The sequence below is a fragment of the Scyliorhinus canicula genome, chromosome 6 (assembly GCF_902713615.1).
Source record: "Scyliorhinus canicula chromosome 6, sScyCan1.1, whole genome shotgun sequence".
Classification (NCBI taxonomy): domain Eukaryota; kingdom Metazoa; phylum Chordata; class Chondrichthyes; order Carcharhiniformes; family Scyliorhinidae; genus Scyliorhinus; species Scyliorhinus canicula.
The window spans coordinates 177,206,143-177,229,159 of record NC_052151.1 but is presented as its reverse complement, the minus strand read 5'-3'; the positions used below and the strand labels follow the sequence as shown (position 1 = coordinate 177,229,159).

Here is a 23,017-nt window from a genome sequence, read left to right as displayed (position 1 = left end):
AGACTGCAGAAAACTACAAAAGGTCGTGAATGTAGCCCAGTCTATCACGTAAACCAGCCTCCCATCCATTGACTCTATCTATAATTCCCGCTGCCTCAGAAAGCCGGCCACATAATTAAAGGACCCCACGCACCCCGGACATACTCTCTTCCACCTTCTTCCGTCAGGAAAAAGATCCCAAAGTTTGAGGTCACGTACCAACCGACTCAAGAACAGCTTTTTTTCCTACTGCCATCAGACTTTTGAATGGACCTACCTCGTATTAAGGTCAGCTTTTCTCTACACCTTGCTATAACTGTAACATTATATTCTGCAGTCTCTCCTTGCTTCCCTATGTACGGTATGCATTGTTTGTACAGCATGCCAGAAACAATACTTTTCACTGTATACTAATACATGTGACTGTAGTAATCCACGGGAGGCAGGAGTTCCGTCACCACACCAATATTTATTTACAATAACGATATTACAGGAGCAGCTACAAACAGTGCTGCTAGCAGTCCAGTCAACTTAAGATTGGCTCACAAAGCCTACACAGGTGCCTACACAGAGCTATCATTGAGGGAGCTCATACTCCAATTGGCCAACCAATAAAGCCAATTGGAGTTCGTTACACCCCTCCCCCAAGGTCCGAGAAATTCCTGTCAGCTGGCATTCCTCTGAGCTTCTTCCTGCTCCTCATCTCTGGATCTGTCACCTCTGTGTCGTCCGCCGGGTCGTTCTCCGAAGTGGGCGGGGTGTACCATTTAGGTGCCCGTCTTTTCCTTGACGACCTCCTTGGAAGTTGTTCTTCCTCCTCCTTGGGGAGAGGTGTCGCGGCGGCCTCATCGAATGTGTCCATCTCCGACTCTGACGGGGTCTGGAGAAATTGCTCGGGGCTGGGGTGTGGGTATCCTCTCTGTCTGGGCTATCCCAGTTTGAGGCGGTCCTGCTTCGCCTGCCTCCAGGTGTGGTTCCGCTGCCCTTATTTGGTCTAGGTGTTTCTTCAGCAGCTTACCTCCTATTGAAACCTCATAGGATATGGGCCCTGTTTGGGACTCTAACGTGCCTTTGACCCACGTTGGTCCATTCCCATAATTCTTGACCCAAACCGGTGCCCCCACCTGGAAATGTCTCTGCTGCCGACTATTATCATGCCCCCTGCATTGGGCCTCCTGTTGTTTCTCCACTTTCCCCGTTAAATTTGGGAAAAGGAGACTCAGCCTCGGTCGCAGCCGCCTTCCCATTAAGAGTTCAACTGGCGGTATGCCCGTTGTGGAATGCGGTGTGGTCCTGTAATCAAACAACCAGCGGGAGAGCTTTGTGTCCATTGACGCTGCCGGCTGCTTCTTGAGTCCCGCTTTAAGTGTCTGGACCGCTCTCTCTGCCAGGCCATTGGTCGCTGGATGGTAAGGGGCCGTTTTAATGTGACGGACTCCGTTTTCCTTCAGGAATTTTCCAAATTCCCCACTTGTGAATGTCGTTCCGTTGTCCGACACCAATACCTCCGAAAGTCCATGTGTTGCAAACGAGGCCCTGAGCTTTTCAATTGTCGATGCTGTGCTTGCCGTGTTTACCCGGTGGACGTCCAACCATTTGGAATGGGCGTCCACTATCACCAAAAACATTGAGCCCATGAAATGGCCGGCGTGGTCAATATGCAGGCGAGTCCACGGTCTGCCTGGCCATTCCCACGGGTGCAATGGCGCTGCTGGTGACACTCTTTGCCCCTGTTGGCACTCCTGGCACCGACGTACCAAGGCTGCTATGTCTGTGTCCAAACCTGGCCACCAAACGTAGCTTCGAGCTAGCATCTTCATTTTAGACACCCCTGGGTGTCCGTGATGTAACTCAGTTAAGATTGCCGGAAGGCCCTGAGCTGGACTATTACCCGGGCTCCCCATAATAGGATACCGTCTTCTACGGTTATTTGGTCCCTTCTGCTCCAGTATGGGTGCATCTGGGGCTCCACTGGTCTTTCCAATTTCCCTGTTAGCAGTAAATGCTTCATCTTGGCTAAAGCTGGGTCTTTTTGCGTCCATAACCGAATATGTTGTGCGTCTAGGGTGTCATTAGAGTCATTACTGTCGCCTCTACTTTTGGTATTTGCGGCGGAGTGTCCGGGAGGGGAAGTCTGCTCAAAGCATCTGCATTTGCTACTCGCGTTCCCGGTCCGTGCTCCAGAACGTATCTATACGCCGCCAGTAGCAACGCCCAGCGTTGGATTCTAGCTGATGCAATTGGGGGTATTGACTTGTCTTCTTTTAATAACCCTAATAACGGCTTATGGTCCGTCACTATGGTGAATTTCCACCCTTACAGATACTGGTGAAATTTTTTTCCTACAAATATCACCGCCAGTCCTTCCTTCTCGATTTGGGCGTACTTCCTCTCAGCCATCGCCAAGGTCCTCGAAGCATAGGCTATTGGCCGTTCTTCCCCATTCCTTCCTCTATGGGCTAAGACGGCTCCTACCCCGTAGGGGGATGCATCACAAGTGACCACCAACTCCTTCCTTGGGTCATAATGCTCTAGGACATTTTCGGATGACAGCTGTTCCTTAATGTCCCTAAATGCTCGGTTTTGCGGGCAGACCATTTCCATTCTTGTCCCTTTTTTAGTAGCTGGTGGAGGGGTTCTAGGATGAAATGAAAATCGCTTATTGTCACGAGTAGGCTTCAATTAAGTTACTGTGAAAAGCCCCATTCAATAGGATGGACGCCCTATTTTCAATAAATTTTCCATAATATTTCCATAATAGGTTACCAACCCCAGAAATGATCGTAACTCCTGGACCGTGGTGGGAGCTGAGGCTTCTTTTATTGCCCTTACTCTGTCTTCTAATGGGTGTAAGCCTGACTCGTCTACTTTATATCCCAGGTACGTCACTTGTGGAGCCAGAAAAACACATTTTTCCCTTTTTAGCCGTACGCCTGCCTTTGCGAAACGCCTGAGCACTTCCTCCAGGTTCCTTAAGTGTTCCCTGTTTGTCCTACCCGTGATTAAGACATAGAACAGTACAGCACAGAACAGGCCCTTCGGCCCTCGATGTTGTGCCGCGCAATGATCACCCTACTCAAACCCACGTATCCACCCTATACCCATAACCCAACAACCCCCCCCCCCCTTAACCTTACCTTTTAGGACACTACGGGCAATTTAGCATGGCAAATCCACCTAACCCGCACATCTTTGGACTGTGGGAGGAAACCGGAACACCCGGAGAAAACCCACGCACACACGGGGAGGACGTGCAGACTCCGCACAGACAGTGACCCAGCCGGGAACTGAACCTGGGACCCTGGAGCTGTGAAGCATTTATGCTAACCACCATGCTACCGTGCTGCCCACATCGTCCAAATAAATTGGCACCTGTGGTAGTCCCTGCAGAATATTTTCCATCGTACACTGGAACGTAGCACAGGCTGGTGACACTCCGAAAGGTAGCCTAGTATAACGAAAAAGGCCCTTTTTCCCTCTATTCCTCAGGCTTTTCCTGAGAGCGGCTATCTGGTAGCAGGACCCGTTGTGGTAGTCCCTCTCGCAGGTATCTACCTCCATTGGCGTGCCCTGTAGTTCCTGCGCCCCACTTGCTACCTTTTCACGGGACAGTGCGAGCTGTAACGCCTGCCTGCAGTCTAGCTCCGTTTCCGCCAACAGGCGTTTCTGTATTGTGAGGTTGTTTATACCACACACTAACCGGTCCCGAAGCATTTCATTTAGCGTCGGGCTGAACTCACATTTTTCCGCCAGCCTTCTCAGGCGGGTCAAGAAATTTGTGACTGACTCCCTGTCTTCCCGCTTCGCTGTGTAGAATCTGTACCTACGCAAAATGAGGGGTGGTTTTGGGTTGTAGTGCTCTTTCACCAATTCCGTTAATTCTTGGAAAGTTTTTGTGCCCGGCGCATCGGGATAAGTCAAACTACGTATAATGGCGAAAGCTGAGGGTCCGCACGCCGACAGCAGGATAAGCCGTCTCCTTTCGCCCGTCAGTATATCATTTGCCCGGAAGAAGTAACACATTCTCTCCACATACTGGGACCAGTCCTCAATAGCCGGATCGAATGCCTCTAACCTCCCAAAAAACGGCATTTTTAGAATGGCAAGGCTTACCCTCCGAGTGCGGCAGCTGGTCTCCGCAAAATTCTTAGTTTACCTCGTCGCCACTGTAGTAATCCACGGGAGGCAGGAGTTCCGTCACCACACCAATATTTATTTACAATAACGATATTACAGGAGCAGCTACAAACAGTGCTGCTAGCAGTCTAGTCAACTTAAGACTGGCTCACAAAGCCTACACAAGTGCTTATATGGGCCCCCTCAATGAGCTATCATTGAGGGAGCTCATACTCCAATTGGCCAACCAATAAAGCCAATTGGAGTCCATTACAGTGACAATAATAAATCAAATAAAATCAAATTATCTCCGCTTGGTCAGTCTCTTCCCACCTTCATATGTGATTCCTCTAATACTCTACATCACATCAACAACCTCCAGTTCCCCGTCCCTAACTGCCTCCTCTTTACCATAGATGTCAATCCCTCTATACCTCCATTCCCCATCAGGATGGTCTGAGGGCTCTCCGCTTCTTCCTGGGACAGAGCCCTGAACAATCCCCATCCACCATCAGTCTCCTTCCTCTGGCTGAACTTGTCCTCTCACTGAACAATTTCTCCTTTAACCTGTTTCACTTCCTCCAAAGCAAAGGTTGGCTATGGTTACCCACATTAGTCCCAGTTTTGCCTGTCTCTTTATGGCGTATATGGAACATTCCTTGTTCCAGTCCTACTCCGGCCCCATCCCACAACTCTTTTATGGGTACATTGACGACTGTTTCAGTGCCGCTCACTTCATGTTCCCGTCTGTACCTGGTTTATTAATTTTGCTTCCAATTTCCACTCCTCTATCACCTTCACATGGTCCAACTCCGACACTTCTCTTCCCTTCCAACCTTTCTATTTCAATTTCTGGGGATAGACTATCCATTAGTATCTATTACAAACCCACTGACTCCCACAGCTACCTCCACTACAATTCTTCACACCCCACATCCTGTAAGGACTGCATCCCATTCTCAGTTCCTTCACCTCTGACACAGAAGAATCATAGAATTATAGAATCCCTACAATGTAGGAGGAGGCCATAATGCCCATCGAGTCTGCAGAGAACGTAAACCACCACACAGACAATCACCCAAGGTCGTAATTGAACCCAGGTACCTGGTGCTGTGAGGCAGCAGTGCTAACGACTCTACCAACAATGATGCCACTTTCCAAAACAGTGCGACTGACATGTCTTCATTCTTCCTTAATCGTGGTTTTCCAACCCGGTGGTCAACAGGGCTCTCACCGTGTCTGACCCATTTCCTACACCTCTACTCTCACCCCTTCCCCTCCCTCCCAAAACTAAGAGAGGGACACCTCATCACTTTTCACCCCACTAGCCTCCGCATTCAAAGAACCTGTTCCACCAAATCCAGCATGATGCCACCACCAAACAGATCTTCCCCTCACTCCCCCGGTCAGCATTTTGCAAGCTATGTTCCCTCCGGGATACCCTGGTCCACTCTTCCATCACTCCCAACACCTCACTCTTTTCACATGGCACCTTCCCATGCAATCGCAGAAGGTGGTAACACCTGCTCCATTACCTCCTCCCTGCTCACCATCCCAGGGCCTAAACACTCTTTTTAAGTGAGGCAGTGCTTCGCGTGCATCTCCTTCAACCTGGTCTATTGCATTTGCTGCTCCGAATGGAGAGACTAAACGCAAACTGGGTGACTGCTTTGCAGAACATCTTTGGTCTGACTGCAAGCGGGTCGCAGACCTTCCTGCCATTTCAACTCACCGTCCTGCTCTCACGTCCACATGTCCGTCCTCGGCCTGCTGCAATGTTCGAGTGAAGTCCAATGCAAACTGGGGGAACAGCATCTCATCTTCCGATTAAGGCCTTCCAGACTTGAGATGGAGTTCAACAACTTCAGACTGTGAACTCTCTCCTTCACCGTCACCCTATTTTTATTTCTATCAATTATTTTCCTTTCTTCCATTGATCTGTTTTCCCCTCACCATTCCCCTCTCCCCCACCCCACTTGGGCCATCTGTTCCCTGTTCCCAATTGCCCATTGACACACAGCTTACCTTTGTTCTGCCATTCACACATTCTAATCTCTCTATGTGCCACTATCTTCTTAGCCTTGATCACCTCCATTTACATTTCTTTTGCCTTTCTGTCCACGACATCTTTAGAAATCTCCACCTATTGCTGGCCTCCTATCCAGCCCCACTGCTCCACCCCCCCCCCCCGTAACAGTATAGATCTGACCCTATTTCCAGTTCTCTCCAGCTTCGACAAAGAGTCATCTAGATTTAAAACATTACCTCCCTTCTCTTTCCACAGATGCTGTCAGACCTGCTGAGATTGTCCAGTGTTTTCTGTTTTTGTTTAGATTCCAGCATCCGCAGTGATTTGCTTTGATCTTCGTAGTTAATGTTGGATACAGTTGTGCATCTATTACAGCAGTTTCTTCAAAAATTGAGTCAGATACAATTTACATATATATAGCACATTTTCACAATATGTAAGATTCACAAAGTGCTTTACAATGATTAAAGGAGAAACGTGCCAAAATTGCTCTATAATCCTAAATGCCATCAGAAATTTCATGCAGGCCAAGTGGCAGCTCTTAATCTTCATACTTTATAATTGCAGGTTGGAAAAAATGTGAACTATCATTGCGGTAGATACTTCACTCCAATGATGGTAGCAGCTCAGGTGCTTGACTCGGTATTTATTCCCATCCATTAGTGAACGCAAATACCATTACACTCAAAAAATAGAGGTCTCAAACATCTTCTTCCAAAGTAGCTACAATCTGCAGTTGTCAAATATGGAAAAGCAGCTTTGGGCAGAAATTCACAGAATCACAGAATACTACAGTGCAGAAGAGGCCCCTCGGCCCATCGAGTCTGCACTGACGCATGAAAGGCCCTGATCTGCCCACCTAATCCCATTTGCCAGCACTTGGCCCATAGCCTTGAATGTTATAGTGTGCCAAGTACTCATCCAGGTACTTTTTAAAGGATGTGAGGCATCCCGCCTCTACCACTCTCCCAGACAGTATATTCCAGACCCTCTGGATAAAAAAGTTTTTCCACAAACCCCCCCCCCCATCTAAACCTCCCACCCCTCACTTTGAAATTGTGTCCCTTCGTAACTGACCCTTCAACGAAGGGGAACAGCTGCTCCCTATCCAACCTGTCTATGACCCTCAATCTTGTATACATCATAAATATTATATAGTCAGGTTTTAAGTGACAATTCAGATAATTAACTTTATAATTTAATGAGCATCGTAGAGAAGGGTATATGTTTTTGCACATTAAGCAGGATAACTGAGAACTCATGACAGCTGAATAATGTCGTTACCTGAAATGCACAGAAAATACTTTAAATGCCCACAGATCAGTCAACATTTGGAAGAGAAAGGAAGGTGACTGTTTTGGGCAAGATCCTTCGTTCAGTTGTTACCTATTGCTCTTTCTTAAGTGACTGATCTACAGGGTATCTCCAGCATTTTTCTCACGCCTGGCTGGCTCAAAGGTTTAGCTTTCTTTCTTACTTTATACACTCCATCTCCTCTGGCCACTTGACTCCAAACATTTTCGTCAGATTATTGCACTCCTCATACGCTCGCTGACACAGCTTCCGACACGGCAGTGTAATACGCCCATATTCCGTGCAAATTGGGGCATACATCGCGCACAGGAATGGCTGTAGTTCTCGTGAACATTCCAAGTTTACAAGAGGGTGGAATGGCTGAAAGAGAAAAAGCACAAATGTTCTATTTAGAAAACCCAACAGTCAAATTCAATTAGAATGATCAGTTATCAAAAGAAAATTGAAACTAATTCCCCATCTCATTCACTGCAATATGGTTGAGCCAGAAAACACTAATACCAGGGCAGCAGGGTAGCATGGTGGTTAGCATAAATGCTTCACAGCACCAGGGTCCCAGGTTCGATTCCCGGCTGGGTCACTGTCTGTGTGGAGTCTGCACGTCCTCCCCCTGTGTGCGTGGGTTTCCTCCGGGTGCTCCGGTTTCCTCCCACAGTCCAAAGATGTGCTAAATTGCCCGTAGTGTCCTAAGGTTAAGGGGGGGGTTGTTGGGTTACGGGTATAGGGTGGATACGTGGGTTTGAGTAGGGTGATCATGGCTCGGCACAACATTGAGGGCCGAAGGGCCTGTTCTGTGCTGTACTGTTCTATGTTCTATGTTCTACCTGATATAAGCCAATTCAACATCTTCGACTGGACAAGTATTTTACTCCAAACTCATTCAAGGCCAATCCTCCCTATTCCTCCAAACTTTCAACAAATCAGAAATAGTTACATTAAACTATCATAGTTTGAGTGGAAACATAATTATTTCCCAGCAGGCTAAACAGGGGTAGTTGGCTCATATAACTCCGGCATATCAGCTTCTAGGCTAAGTCTAACTCCGGAATCACCATCAGTTGCATGCCAAGTGTAATACTCCTGTTTATCTTTGCAAACTTTGCCAAAGAAGTTATATTCCTAGAAAAATATTTGGAATTTCTTTGTGGAGTGGAGTCCAAGGAAGGAGAGGAACCTAAAAGGGGACTTAAATTAGATGATACATTCCAACATTGATAGAACTTTCCTGGGACCTCCAGTGGCGGCCATGGACTGAGTGGTCGCACATTTAGCAGCTCCCGCTCCAGGCGTTGTTTTCGGACCTTTACCACACTTGTACGGTAGATATTTTGCTAAATGTGACTGGAAAAATCTAAACTCCACTGGTGTGGCTGATGGATGGATCCACGGACCAGAAGTGGGGCGAAAAGAAGGGAGCAGTTGGAGCAAGAGAATCTTTGTGCGCCACAAGTCAAGATGGCAGAGGTTAAGGGCCTGTCCTCCCCGTCCAGTGGTCGACGGAGCAACTGGTGGACTTCTTGAACGAGAAGTTCAGCTGGCAGAGGAGGGAAGCCCAGGAGGACCTAGCCAAGGGGGTGGAACTATTAAAAGAGGGAACTGACTGCGTGGAATAGAGGCTGGAGTCCCAGAGCCAGGTAATTCGGAAGGAGGAGGAGATGGTCGGGGAGCACAAGGAGCAGCTTGCCTCGATTACGGCCGAAATAGGTGTGATGCGGGGGACGCAGAACCAGTTAAAGGTGAAGGTGGAGGACCTGGAGAATCGCTTCCGGAGACAGAATTTGCGAATCGTGGGAAGGCCTGAAGGCATCGAAGGAGCGAAAGCTGGCACGTATGTTGCAAAGATGCTGGCCCCTGGAGGTTGACTGAACGCACAGGCCGCTGATGAGGAAGCTGCAGGCAAACAAGCTACCGAGGGCGATGTTGGTGAACATCCACCGATTCTTAGATAAGGAAAGGATATTGAGATGGGCAAGGCAGACGAGGAGGTGCACCTGGGATGGGAACGAGCTTCAGGTGTATCAGGGCCTAGGTGCAGACCTGGCGAAGAGGAGAGCCGGGTTCAATCGGATGAAGGCTGCCCTCTTTAAGAACAGGGTGAAATTTGGGATGTTGTACCCACCGCGCCTCAGGGTGCCTTTAAAAGAAATAAATTTAGAGTATCCAATTATTATTTTTTTCCAATGAAGGGGCAATTTAGCATGGCCAATCCACCTACCCTGCACATCTTTTGGGGGTGAGACGCACGCAGACACGGGGAGAATGTGCAAACTCCACACGGACAGTGACCCAGGGCCATAAGGCAGCAGTGCTAACCACGCTTCTGGGTGACTTTTAACAGTCGAGAACATTATTTCGGAACACCAGAGGAGGTGATAGAATTTTTAAGAGGATAGACTGGCAAAACACTGAACTTTGGTGGAGATGTGAGGAGCCGTTTGTTATTTTTCTGTCTTTTCGTTTGATGGTTGTTGGGAGAACTTTTCGCCTCGGAGATGTCTTGTTGGGTTAGGTGGCGGGATGCTTGGGGAGCATTGAGGGTGAGTGCACCTTTTTTGTTTCTTTGTTGTTTGTTCCATGGAGGTATGAGAGCAGGGGGAAATCAATGGGGCGGTAGGAGGCTTAGTAGCCTTGGGCAAGTGCTGCCAGGCTAGCTGGGCGGGCTAGCTGACGGGAGCATAGTGGGGTTGGCCAGGTGGTTAGCGTAGAAGAGAGGGATAGGGTTGGTGTTTTGTTTGGGGAGGGGGAGGGGGGCTGCTGACAAAGGAGTTGTTGCTGTAGCACAGCGAGAAAAGGAGTGATGACGGTGGGCATCAGAGGGCAGGCCTGGAGGGTTGTGTGACAAGGGCAGGTCCAAGAAAGGATATTATTGACCGGCAGGGGAGGTGGCGGGGTGCCCTCTGACCAGGCTTGTCACATGGAATGTGAGAAGGCAGAAACTCTTCAGGGTTCATAGAGCCTTTGTGGGGGTGGACCCATGGAGGCTTGGGAGACCGAGGGATGAGGAGTTCCCGTACTTCTCGTCATCGGCACTGGGTACTCGGCAATTGTGGTTCGGACCATGCTCCACACTGGGTAGATTTGCAAGTGTGGGTGGGGGTGGGGTCAAAGCCCGCAGTGGAGGTTGGATAATGGGCTACTGGCGGATGAGGTGGCGTGTGAGGGCCACCATCCAGGGTTATGTGGAACTGAATGATATAGGGAAGCCACCATGCTATGGGAGGCACTTAAGGCAGTGGTGGGGTGAGGGGGTGTTCATCTCGATCAGGGCGCCCGAGGAGGAACAAGCAGAGATGGCAAGGCTGGTGGACAAGATTCTGCAGGTGAATAGGAGGTATTCGGAGGCCCTGGAAGTAGGGATGCTGAAGGAGAAGCAGAAGCTCCAGATGTTGATGTTAGCTGCCTGCCCTTAACAAAGGATCCTCTGCGACTACCGCTGGCATGTAGCTCTCCAGCCACCTTGCCAAGGCCTTCGGCAGGATCTTTGCATCTACACTGAGTAGTGAGATAGGCCTGTAGGACCCGCACTCAGACGGGTATTCGTCCTTTCTGGGTATTAGCATTATTGAGGCTTGGGCTAGTGTTGGTGGCAGGGTGCCTCTTACTGGTGCGTCTGCGAACATCTCCGCAGATGCGGGGCCAATGCTGGTGCACATTTGTTTTTAGACGTCTACTAGGAATCCATCTGGCCCTGGTGCATTCCCCGTCTGCATGGAGTTGATACTCTCCATGATTTCCCTCAGTTCTAATGTTGTTTACAGGCTCCGTCTCTTATCTTGCCCCACAACCACCATGTCCTGTCTGTCGAGAAACTGCTTCATCTTCGAGTCCCCCTCCAGGGGCTCAGAAGAGTACAGTCCTCGGTAGAAGGTTGATGCTTTTTGGCATAGTGACAAGCCTACTGCTTCTGACATTAACCTGAGCTATTCCCCTCGTGGCTGCCTGCTTTCTCAGTTGGAGAGCCAGCAGGCAGCTGGCTTTGTCTCAGTGTTCGTAAAAGGTCCCTGTGTCTAGCAGAGCTGGTGCACACTTTCTCTGTAGTGAGCAGATCAAAGTCCATCTGTAGCTTTTCTTATTCCCGTCAATAGATCTACCTACAGTATGGAGTCAACTAGATGTTGCCTAGCTGCTCTTCTCCTATCTTTGCGCGCCTTGCACGCAACAATTTCCACCCGTATCACCATCTTCAGTGCCTCCCAGAACGTGGAGGGTGAGACCTCACCATTCTGGTTGTTGGAATGTACCTGTCTATGGCCTGTTTGCAGAATTCCTTATTGGTCAGGTGGACTGTGTCCAGCCACCATGGGTCGGTTGCCCTCATCTATTCCATGAGAACATTAAATTCCTTTGCCATGTCTGATTCCCCACCCTCCCACCTCGACTTGGGGTTTGATCTGTCTGTGGACTCTGTACACAGTTGATGTTTCGTCCTTGGACCCGAGTGTGGGAAATGGGGTTCTGGGGAGGTCAGTTTTTCCACTTTGGTTCTCTTTTGCCTTTTTCTATGGGAGACCCTGGGTTGATAACATAGGTCTGTTTGTGCCTGGTCCTCTCTTTGATTTTGTCTGTGTCTTTTGCCATTCCGAAGGTGAAGATGGATGTCTGTTCTGTTTAAACAGGAAGCGTTTCATTTGCACTGTTAAGTTAGCCGATTTCCCTTAGTTCTGGGGTTCCCGGGGTATTATTTTTGTCTCCTGTTGTTCTGCTTTTAAGCTATGGGTGTGATGTAGGTCGAAGTTGTTATCTGTATCCCAAGTACAGGCGAGTCATTTAACTGTAGAGGGAACCTGATTCATCCAGTCTTGTTCCTAACGATGTAATGACTTGTTTTGGGCTATAACTATTGTACATTGACACTTGCAGCTGGCTTTTTCCTTTTGCTTGTTTTGTGCGATGTGTAAAGAACTGAAAAATTCCAATAAACAGACCTTAAAAAAATTATGATCATGAATCCAGTGAGGGCACCCACTATTAAAGCAACAGAGTCTTTTGGATTTCCAAGCTACCCATATCCTAACGTTTAGGGGCTGGTTTAGCACAGAGCTGGCTTTGAAAGCAGACCAAGGCAGGCCAGCAGCACGGTTCAATTCCCGTACCAGCCTTCCCGAACAGGTACCGGAATGTAGCGACTAGGGGTTTTTCACAGTAACTTCATTTGAAGCCTACTTGTGACAATAAGCAATTTTCATTTCATTTCCTAGAATATAGCTGAGTAGATTAATAAAATTATTAAGATTCCTTTTAAAATGGCATTTAGTTCACTTTCACAGTTTTAATTTTGCTTTTCAGATAATCAAATGCGAATAAAACCTGCCTATCAGCCTTTCAAACAGAAGCAATTCAAATGGAGGGGGTACATGCAGATAATTCAAACAGTGGATCTCTTGTAGAACCACCGCGGCAAGCCAGAGGATGTGCTGAATTGCATGGATGTGAATATTAAACCATCTAAAAATATAAAGCATTTTGAGGCCAGTTTTGAGACTGGTGTTGTAACTTGAAGCTCCAGCGCTGTCTAGTCCTCGAGTGGCTTTCTGCATATTGCAAATGACTGCATGCTTTCTTACAATTTGCGTAAGTCAGTGTAGATCGTCTGACATGCATGACAGGCCAAATGGCCTCCTCCGGTGCTGTATCATTTTAAGAAATTTTAGTATAGGCAGCCTGTGCCAACTCTGATGCCAGGTGTGACAGATGGATGGGCTGATAGATCTTGAGGCATTTGCTCACCTAAATATTTTCTGTAAATTGTTGTGGTCAGGGAAGTTCTTGTTTCTTTTAAAAATACCAATTCTGCTATCTTTTTTAATTGTGACAAGCATTTTGAAGCCACAAATATTAAACCTGTGGAGCAGTTACCTTTCACCAATGAGCCACAGCTGTTTACTAGAATAATAAAATTGTTTTTCTCCCCACCCCCCTCATTCGGGTACCCATTCCAAAATGACCTCTGCTGCCAAGTGAATGTTAGGGTGTCATGGAATCATCTGTCATGTTCCTCGTTGTTAATGTCCAAGCAGTGTTCACTTGCTAGGCTCACAGGGAATAGAATCTGGATTCGATAACAGCTGCTGGCATCTGTGAAAACTTGTATATCAAGGAGTAAAGGTTGAATGTCATTGTTTTCCAAATCCTGCATTCTAAGGGAAACCACTGTGTAGATACTTTAAACATAATCCAACACCATTATTCAGAATCTCTGCATTTATTTTAAATAATCAAATGTTGCTGATAACAAATGACTGTTTCATAAGAAGAATTTAAGTGCCTTTTTATTAGATTACATGTTTATGAAGTATCTGGGGATGTTTTGTACCAACACCTTTGTATATTCCAAGGTGCTTGTATATTAAATGTACAATTTAATGTAAATGTAAGTTGCACTTTTGTATTTTGAGTGACAGGACATCAACATTTAGGGTTCCCATGAAAATTGGCAATGTAAACATATATAGTCAGGTACAGAGGTGTTAAACTCCTTTGCGAATGATGGCAGCACTATTGGAAGATTGCTTTTAATGTGTCCAATGGGTGAAATTCCAACTGAGGCAGCCCAGGTTAAAACACACATTTGCTTATGTCATGGAAACAGTCCCCAAAACCCCTCCAACTCTGTTCCTTAAATGTCATCAGCAGCAACTACATAAGTAAAACAGTGAAGGACAGGAAGAGCCCCAAAGGATGTTACACTTAATGATAGTCAAGTGCTGTTGGAAGTGAATAAAAATTTCACTGGAGAAAAGGCATTTGATAATTCTGAGGTTTTTTTAAACCAAATTTCAACAATAAACTTCCTATATGCTGGAGGAAATACGGGAAAATATTTGTATCAGTTTGATTTCTAAAAGAAGTCCTGATGAAGACGGAATCCTCAAAGCACTTCAGTAATCAAATCTTCATCACCAAAACTACTGTCAGCAAGGATCTACAGCATTTACTTATCCATGGGAAAAACCTTCAGAGGAATTAAGAAAATTATAAATCATTTTTGACAACTGCAATGTACTGTGCACCCTGAACAAAGGATACAACTACCATTAACTTAATCAGTTATTTTAACCGTGACATTTTTCGATTCCATGGCGTTAAATAATCTGCAAACCACAGAGGCGTATCTACTGGGCGCACTGCAGCTGTGGTCCAGACGAACAATATGTAAATCCCAGCCCTGTGGAATGATTTCAAGTGCTGAAACACACCCTCCTGACCCAACCCCTCCCCAGTCAGGCTCCCTTCCTTCACTCAAGAATGCCATCCTTTGTACAGTATCTCGCTTCCTGTGGGCCCTGTCTCTCCTCCTTTGCCAAAATTAATGCCACAAGGGTGGCCCCCACTCATTTAATTAAAACACAAAGCAGTACAATAGACTAGGTCAGGACAGTCCATTCTGCTGCAGAAAGGAAGGGGGCAGGGAGAAAGGGGAATCAATGCCCTTGTACAAGTCATTTAAATTTCAAAAGACTCTCCAGCTCTTGCAGGATTGCACGTTCTTTGTCCACAAATTAAATAGGAGGAAAATAGAACTTCCTTGCACATTCATCAAGCCACACTATCTAATCTGTTAGTAATCAGAGAGAGAAAAAAAAGTTACGAGCGATTTATTCCTTCCTTACAAAACAAACACCTAGACAGATAGAAACAGATCTTGGAATTCTCTACTCCACAGAACTGTGAATGCTCCATTGTTGAATAGATTCAAACTGTGATTGACAAAGTTTTGGTCTCGAGAAATCCAAGGATATGGGGCAGTGGGAAGGCAAAGGAATGGTGGTGAGGCAGGGACAGGTCTTGAGATTAGAGTTGAGGCAGAAAATCAGTCATGATGGGACTGAATGGCAGAGCAGTTTGAAGGGCTGTGTTGTCTACTCCATCTCCTATTCTTTATTTTTGTATATTAACATTGCTGCATGACAACAGAAAAAGAGGAGAAAGATAGAACAAATTTAAAATTATCCTTTTGCAGAATCGAAATATGCCACTTTTAAAAAAATTTAGAGTACCCAATTAATTTTTTCCAATTAAGGGGCAATTTAGCACGGCCAATCCACCCAGCCTGCACATCTTTGGGTTGTGGGGGCGAAACCAACGCAAACACGGGGCGAATGTGCAAACTCCACACGGGCAGTGACCCAGAGCCGGGATCGAACCTGGGACCTCGGCGCTGTGAGGCAGCAGGGCTAACCCACTGCGCCACCGTGCTGCCCACAAATGTGCCACTTTTAATCCCACAGTTGTAAAGAGCACATTCTACTCTTCATCCCACGATGTGGAGATGCCAGCGTTGGACTGGGGTGAGTACAGTAAGAAGTCTTACAACACCATTTTGAAGTCCAACAGGTTTGTTTCAAATCACTAGCTTTCGGAGCACTGCTTCTTCCTCATTCACCCGAAGAAGGAACAGTGTTTCGAAAGCTAGTGTTTGAAACAAACCTGTTGGACTTAAAAATGGTGTTGCAAGACTTTTTACTGTCTTCATCCCACAGCTGCTGTCTGCACAATCCTTATAAATGTATTTGTTATAATTACTGCAGCCTTACAGTCAGTAGTACAGGATGGAATGTATGCTGGAGAAAGATAGTGATATTGGACTCGCTATTTCGGTGCAGATGAAAAAAATATCTACAATTAAGATGAGTCCTTGATTATTTTACTTTTTTTAAATGAAGGGGCAATTTAGCGCGACCAATCCACCCACCCTGCATATCTTTGGGTTGTAGAGGTGAGACCCACGCAGACATGGGGAGAATGTGCAAACTCCACACAGACAGTGACCCGGGGCTGGGTTTGAACTCTGGTCCTCAGCGCCGTGAGGCAGCAGTGCTAACCACTGCACCAACGTGCCGCCCAAGGTGTGTCATTGATGACAGGTGAGCAGTATGCTCCTGCTGTTGACGGTAACGAGAGCTAGACAGAATTAAATTGGATATTTTTTGTAAGTCTCATGAGCTGTAAAGGTACTTAAAGTGAAACCCTTGAAGGCAGATTCCATTTCAGGCCTTGAACTGCCTGGATTAAGAATAGCAGCAGCACTAGCTAAAGGAAACATGAACTATTAATCACAAGTTTCTATTTGAGTTTGAGTGCTGCTCTCTGGATTCCCCTGATCATTCTACCTCATTCCATTGCGCACATCACCTCATTTATCTTCAGGGCTCCTTGTGGTAATGGAACATGTCATATCCCGTTTTTACGACCTAGAATTACAATGTTTACTACTGATTTTAGATTACACTTAACGATTCCATTCATTTAAAATTAGGTCCACTGTTTTATTGTGGCCAACATTTCAATTTATTACGTGGATTATACAATTTTCTGGGATTTGACGGATCCATTTTATCCTAAAATAAAAATAGAAAATACTGAATAAACTTTTTATTCTGTTCATTTTCTGAGGAAAACTACAAATCAACAGGTAAAAACAGATAAAAGCAAAATACTGCGGATACTGGAAATTTGAAATAAAACAAAAAGTGCTGGATAAACTCAGCAGATCTAGCAACATCTGTGGAGGTAGAAACAGTTAATATTTCAAGCCGCATGGCTCTTCGGTTAGAATGAGCGAGTACTGGGATTTGGGCTGCTTTATGCATCGTGAGTATTTGAGTCATATAGCACAGAAAAGGTCTTTCAGTCCAGTGTGTTTGAACCAGACAAAAACAACCCCCTAAGTATTCTAACCCCATTTTTAAGCACTTGGCCCAAAGCCATGTATGCTTTGGCACCACAAGTGCACATCTAAATACTTTTTTAATGTTATGAGGATCTCTGCCTCCACCACCCTTTCAACCAGTGAGTTCCAGACTCCCATCACTCACTGGGTGAAAAGGTTTTTAGAATACAATCTCTGCAGTATAGAAGGAGGGCATTCGGCCCAGCAAGTCTGCACCGACCCTTGGAAAGAGTACCCTATCTAGGCCCACGCCCTGACCCTATTCCCGTACCCCAGTAACCCCACCTAACCTTTTGGACACTAAGGGGCAATTTGGCATGGCCAATCCACCTAACCTGCATATCTTTGGTTTGTGGGAGGAAGACCCGCAGGAAACCCACACAGACACAGCGAGACATGTGCAAACTCCACACAGTCACCCAATGCCGGAATTAAACCAGGTCCCTGTGAGTGCAGCAGTGCTAACCACTGTGCCAACCAAAGGTGGCGACTGGTTCTGCTGGCGACTGGTTCTGGTCCTCTTGACATGTTTCTCAGAATCACATGGCTGGTTTTCTCATTTCCCTTTCAATTCTGTAAGCGCGATGGAGGAATCTGACCAACCAGTTCCAGTAAGAATATCCAGTTGATTTTCAACAAAGTGCCCCTGTGAGAATCTGGTAACTCTCTCTTTCCAGAAAAGGCCGTGCAAGCAGAATTCAGAATCTGATAACATTTTCTCTGCAGAAAGAGGCTGAGATGAAGCATAGACCAGAAGCTGATAGATCTCTCTGTAAAGCCAGAGGCAACTCCTGGAAAATCTGAGAGCAAGATGTATTGGAGCTGAGCTGCAAAGAAGAAAATTACAATTTGTAGGCCAGAGACTTTAAACCACACTCATACTGTGAAGAGGATGCATTCAATAACTCATCATCTGAAGCAAGGACTCTTACTTTTTGACCTTAATCCTTCTGATTTTTCACCCTTTCCCTTCCCCACTGCCTGCCTGTCATGTGTGTGTGGGAAGTGGGTGTTGCAGTTATGGAGATTCAGGTATTTGCTCACCGTTAACTTGTTTTATTGCATATTCTATTTTTGTTCTTGTTATCAATAAACAGTAATTGTATTTAATTGACTGTAATTTTTGGACAGCCAAGGACCAAAGATCTTCTGTATTTTCATAAGAATTATCAATTAATTCACTTGTGTTGTGGTTCTAGGGTGTACTTGCCCAGGGTGTCATAACACCTCTATACTTCATTAGTGATTCGCTAAAGGGTTGGAAGGACTTTCACAGCCCACCTGCCTAATTCAGTACGTAGATGGCTTACTGCTGCAGACCAACTCCAGAGGGAAACATCTGGAATTATTAAACGAACTACTGACTCGTCTCATAGAATCATAGAATTTACAGTGCAGAAGGAGGCCATTCGGCCCATCGAGTTTGCTCTGGCCCTTGGAAAGAGCACCCTACCCAAGCCCACACTTTCACCCTATCCCCGTAACACAGTAACCCCACCCAACCTTTTTGGACAAGTGCATTTTAGCATGGCCAATCCACCTAACCTGGACATCTTTGGACTGTGGGAGGAAACCTGAGCACCCAGAGAAAACCCGCACACACACAGGGAGAATCTGCAGACTCCGCACAGACAGTGACCCAAGCCGGGAATCGAACCTGGGTTCCTGCAGCTGTGAAGCAACTGTGCTAATCACTATGCTACCGTGCTGCCACCTCATTAGAGCTAAAAGAGAATCCCAAAAACACACAAATCAGGAAATCCCAGGTCTCATGCTTGGGAATCATCGTCACCCAGGGGAAACATGGAATAGAGAGAAAATGCATTAAATCTATAGCCCACTTGCCCCTCTCCAAAGATGTGAGCTTGGTGGGGTATTGCCAAAACCATATCAATGGTTTTGCCACAAAAACCTCCCCATTATCGGATCTGTTGAAAAAAAATGCCCCATAGGATTGAACCGAGGAGCACACAGAGGCAGTCTCGGAATTAAAACAGGTCCTAGTGATGGCCTCAACTCTACTGGTAACAGACCCAGAACTCCCCTTCGTGCTAGACGTTGCTACTATGGACTTGCGGCTATTCATCTACAAGAGCGCCACAGAGACTTAGAGTGGTGGCCAATGCCTCCCGGCTCCAAACCTCAGTAGAACAAGGTTTCTCACATCTCCTGACAGTTTTCTGGGCAGTACAGTAATTCATATACATAGCATATGAGTGCTGGAAAATGGGATTAGAATAGATCGGTGCCTGATGCTGGGTGGACCAAAGCGCTTCTTTCCATTCTGCAAAACTATGACTCTAATTGGGCTCAATCCATTAGCCATTCTCACAGAGCACACCTCCACTGCTGGACGGCTGATTTAAAGATGGTACGGTTAGCCAGAACTGTGTAGCATGTTGGACCCTAAAGCTCATTACAGTGAAGTGTACCAAAAAACCCACCTTCCTAGCCAACAATTTGAGCTGTAGAGGAGAACCCAATAAGTGTCATATAGTGGCACTAAATGATCCCAAGGGACAACTTTTCCCTCGCGATCCCTCTAAACCTCCTATCCCTTACCTGAAATCTATGCACCCTGTTCATTGATACCTCTACCAAGGGGAGATGTTTCTTCCTGTTTACTCTATGTCCCTCATAATTTCATACTTCTCAATCATGTCCCCCCCTCAGTCTCCCCTTCTCCAAGGAAACCAACCCCAGTCTATCTAATCTCTCTTCATAGCCAAAACTCTCCAGCCCAGGCAATATCCTTGTAAGTTGCCTCTGCACCCTTTCCAGTGCCATCACATCCCTCCTATAATGTGGATTCCAGGACTGCACACTCTAGTTGTGGCCTCACCAACTTTATACACAGTTACAGTGTAACTTGCCTGCTCTTAAAATTTATGCCTCGGCTAATAAAGGCAAGTATACCATGTGTCTTCTTAACCACTGTATATACCTGCCCTGTTAACTATGGGACCTGGGGCAGCACGGTAGCACAGTGGTTAGCACTGTTGCCTCGCGACTCTGAGGTCCCAGGTTCGATCGAGGCTCTGGGTCACTGTCCGTGTGGAGTTTGCATATTCTCCCCGTGTTTGTGTGGGTTTCGCCCCCACAACTCAGGGTAGGTGGATTGGCCACGCTAAATTGCCCCTTAATTGGAAAAAATGAATTGGACACTCTAAATTTATTTTTAAAAACTATGGGACCAGTGTACATGCAAACCAAGGTCCCCTGATCCTCAGTGTTTCCCAGGGTCCTGCTGTTTAGCATGTGTTTGCTTTCCATGTTTGTTCAGCCCAAATGCATCACCTCACACCTATCCAGATTGAATTTAATTTGCCACTGATCAGCCCATCAGATAGCCCGTCTATATTCACCGGTGATCTAAGGCCATCCTCCTCACAATTTACCACCCCATTAATTTTTATATCATCTGCGAACTTACTGATCAGCTCTCCCACATTCATATCTAAATCATTTGTATAAAGCAAGAGCCCCAACACTGATCCCCACTGGAGACAGGCTTCCAGTCAGATAACACCCCTCGACTATCATGACAAAGCAAGTGAGATCACGAGAACCAAGCAGGCTCACCTGTCGCATTAAAGGTAAGTGAAAATGGTGGATTGCGATGGTCGGCAGGCATAGGTCAGCTGACTTGGCCGCCAAGGGCAGACAGTATGGGTCGCAAAGGTCAGTCGGTTGGTAAAAGTGGGGAAAATATATTTTTAAGAGAGGCAAAGGGATAATCCCTCAACTAAAAGAACAGGGAAGAGAATGTCACATAAATGCATTACGGTTGCAATTTATTCTCCAGGCAATCAGATTGATGCAAATCTGCATGGAAAAATGCAATGTTAATTTTAAAATCTGAGACAGATAGGTTTTTGTTAAACAAAGATATTAAGGGATTAGGGCAACGGCAGGCAAATGGAGTTAAGTCACAGATCAGCCATGATCTCACTGAACGTTGGGATAGACCTGAGGGGCTGAATGGCCTAATGCTGTTCCTCTGTTCATACAAGTACATAAATCCTAAGCGGCACAGTGGTTAGCTGCCTCACAGCGCTGAGGACCTGGGTTCGATCCTGACACCGGGTCACTGTGTGTGAAGTTTGCACATTCTCCCCATGTTTGCGTGGGTCTCACTCCCAGACCCAAAGATGTGCAGGGTATGAAAATGAAATGAAAATCACTTATTGTCACAAGCCACTAGTCGCCACATTCCGGTGCCTGTTCGGGGGGGCTGGTACGGGAATTGAACCGTGCTGCTGGCCTGCCTTGGTCTGCTTTAAAAGCCAGCTATTGAGCCCAGTTGGTAGGTGGATTGGCCACATTAAATTGCCCTTTCATTGGAATTCGGTTTTTAAACCTACTTTTTGTGTGTTACAAGGAGAAAGAAGATTTCAATGATCCTGTCCATCTCTTTTGTCAAACAATATAAATCATGTTGTCTGATTTCTGCTTGGTTGTTATGGAAACCGACATCTTTTTGATGAGTGTTCAGACAATCTTCATTCAAAGTTTTAACTAGCCTGCCGTGACCCAATTTCACCAGGCGGACTAATTCTGCCACTGGGCCAGAGAATAATATAATCTGTAATGGTGTTTATGAAACATAAACCACCTCTCCTCCCATATACACAGGGAAAAATAGATCCTGACCAGTAAAAGGGTAAGTGTAGGACAGGGGAATGAAAAGTGCAGAAGACAGAAACATTTAATGCCTTAAGAAAAGTCAACAAAGCTTTTGAAGCGATGCAAACATTACAAAAGAAAATTACAAAAGTTCTACTCGAGCTGTCTCGGTATATCCATACTTTCCACATAATAGAAATGCAACATGACTTGCTCTTTACATGAACATAAAGCACTTCTATGTTTCCCAAAGTCCAGATCATAAATTGGTTTCTCATACTCTCTTGCATAGAAATATGCATAGCTGAATTCTTGCAATTTTCTCAAGGGCTACGTTTTGATTTTCATGGGCTCCTTCTTCATTCTCACTAATTCCTTTATTAGGTGATACAGTCACATCTTAACATTACCTTCTGTAGCGCTGTTGTTTGATTTTAAAAGTGTTTCTTAATAAAATGTTTTCATTTATTAATAAATCTTGCACATACAACTCCTAAAAAGAAAATTCTAACTACTTAACACAAGGAAACATTGGGAATGAGTTTTAAAGTGTCCAGCCAGCCCCTGGATGGCAGGAAGGCAGAAGGTGAAAGTGCAGGTGTTGCATCTCCTGTATTTGCATGGGAAAGTGCCGTGGGAAGTTAGATTCTATTTTTTTTTAAAAACATATTGTAGAAAGGATCTGCCTCAGGCGGCAACCCCGGGTCAAGTGGGGTTAGCATTTAAAAAAATAAAATTTAGAGTACCTGATTATTTTTTTTCCAATTAAGGGGAAATTTAGTGTGGCCAATTCACCTACCCTGCACATCTTTGGGTGGTGGGGGTGAGACACGAGATAGTAGTAGTGTGAGGGGGGAAAAGAGTATTTGGGTTGTTTTGTAATTTGTTTGTTTTAAGCTTCAGGTGGGGGATCACCCAGTTAGCAGAAGTGCTGGGGGGGGGGGGGGGGGGGGGGGGGGGGGGGGGGGGCTGCCAGCTGGCTATATGTGGGCAGTTAAGGTGCCGCGGATTTGGAGAGCATTTTTACAGAGGGACAGGCAGTTGGGATGGGTTTGCGTTGTTGAATTTGATGAATTATTATTTGGAGAAGGTTTGGAAATGGGTGGTGGGTAGAGGGTCAGTTTGGGGCAGAAGGAGGAGGCTGTGTGTGTAGGGACAACTCTGAGGTTCCGTTCTCACCAGCCATAGAGTCCGGTGGTGGTTTCTTTGTAAGAGCTTGGAATCAGTTTAGGCAGCATTTTAAGCTGGAGGGCATGTCACTTTTGGAGTCGATTTGTGGAAAT

At 46.1% G+C, this 23,017-nt stretch overlaps 1 protein-coding gene across 3 annotated transcripts in view; it reads right to left on the bottom strand.

Moving 5' to 3' along the window:
* The window catches only part of fzd3a (frizzled class receptor 3a), a 139,044-nt gene that overhangs the window by 47,727 nt on the left and 68,300 nt on the right, over window positions 1–23,017 (bottom strand). For all 3 annotated transcript variants that reach the window (XM_038800487.1, XM_038800485.1, XM_038800486.1), the window contains one exon: window positions 7,602–7,798. In XM_038800487.1, the coding sequence (XP_038656415.1) occupies window positions 7,602–7,798 (197 nt within the window). The remainder of the gene's footprint in view (window positions 1–7,601; window positions 7,799–23,017) is intronic.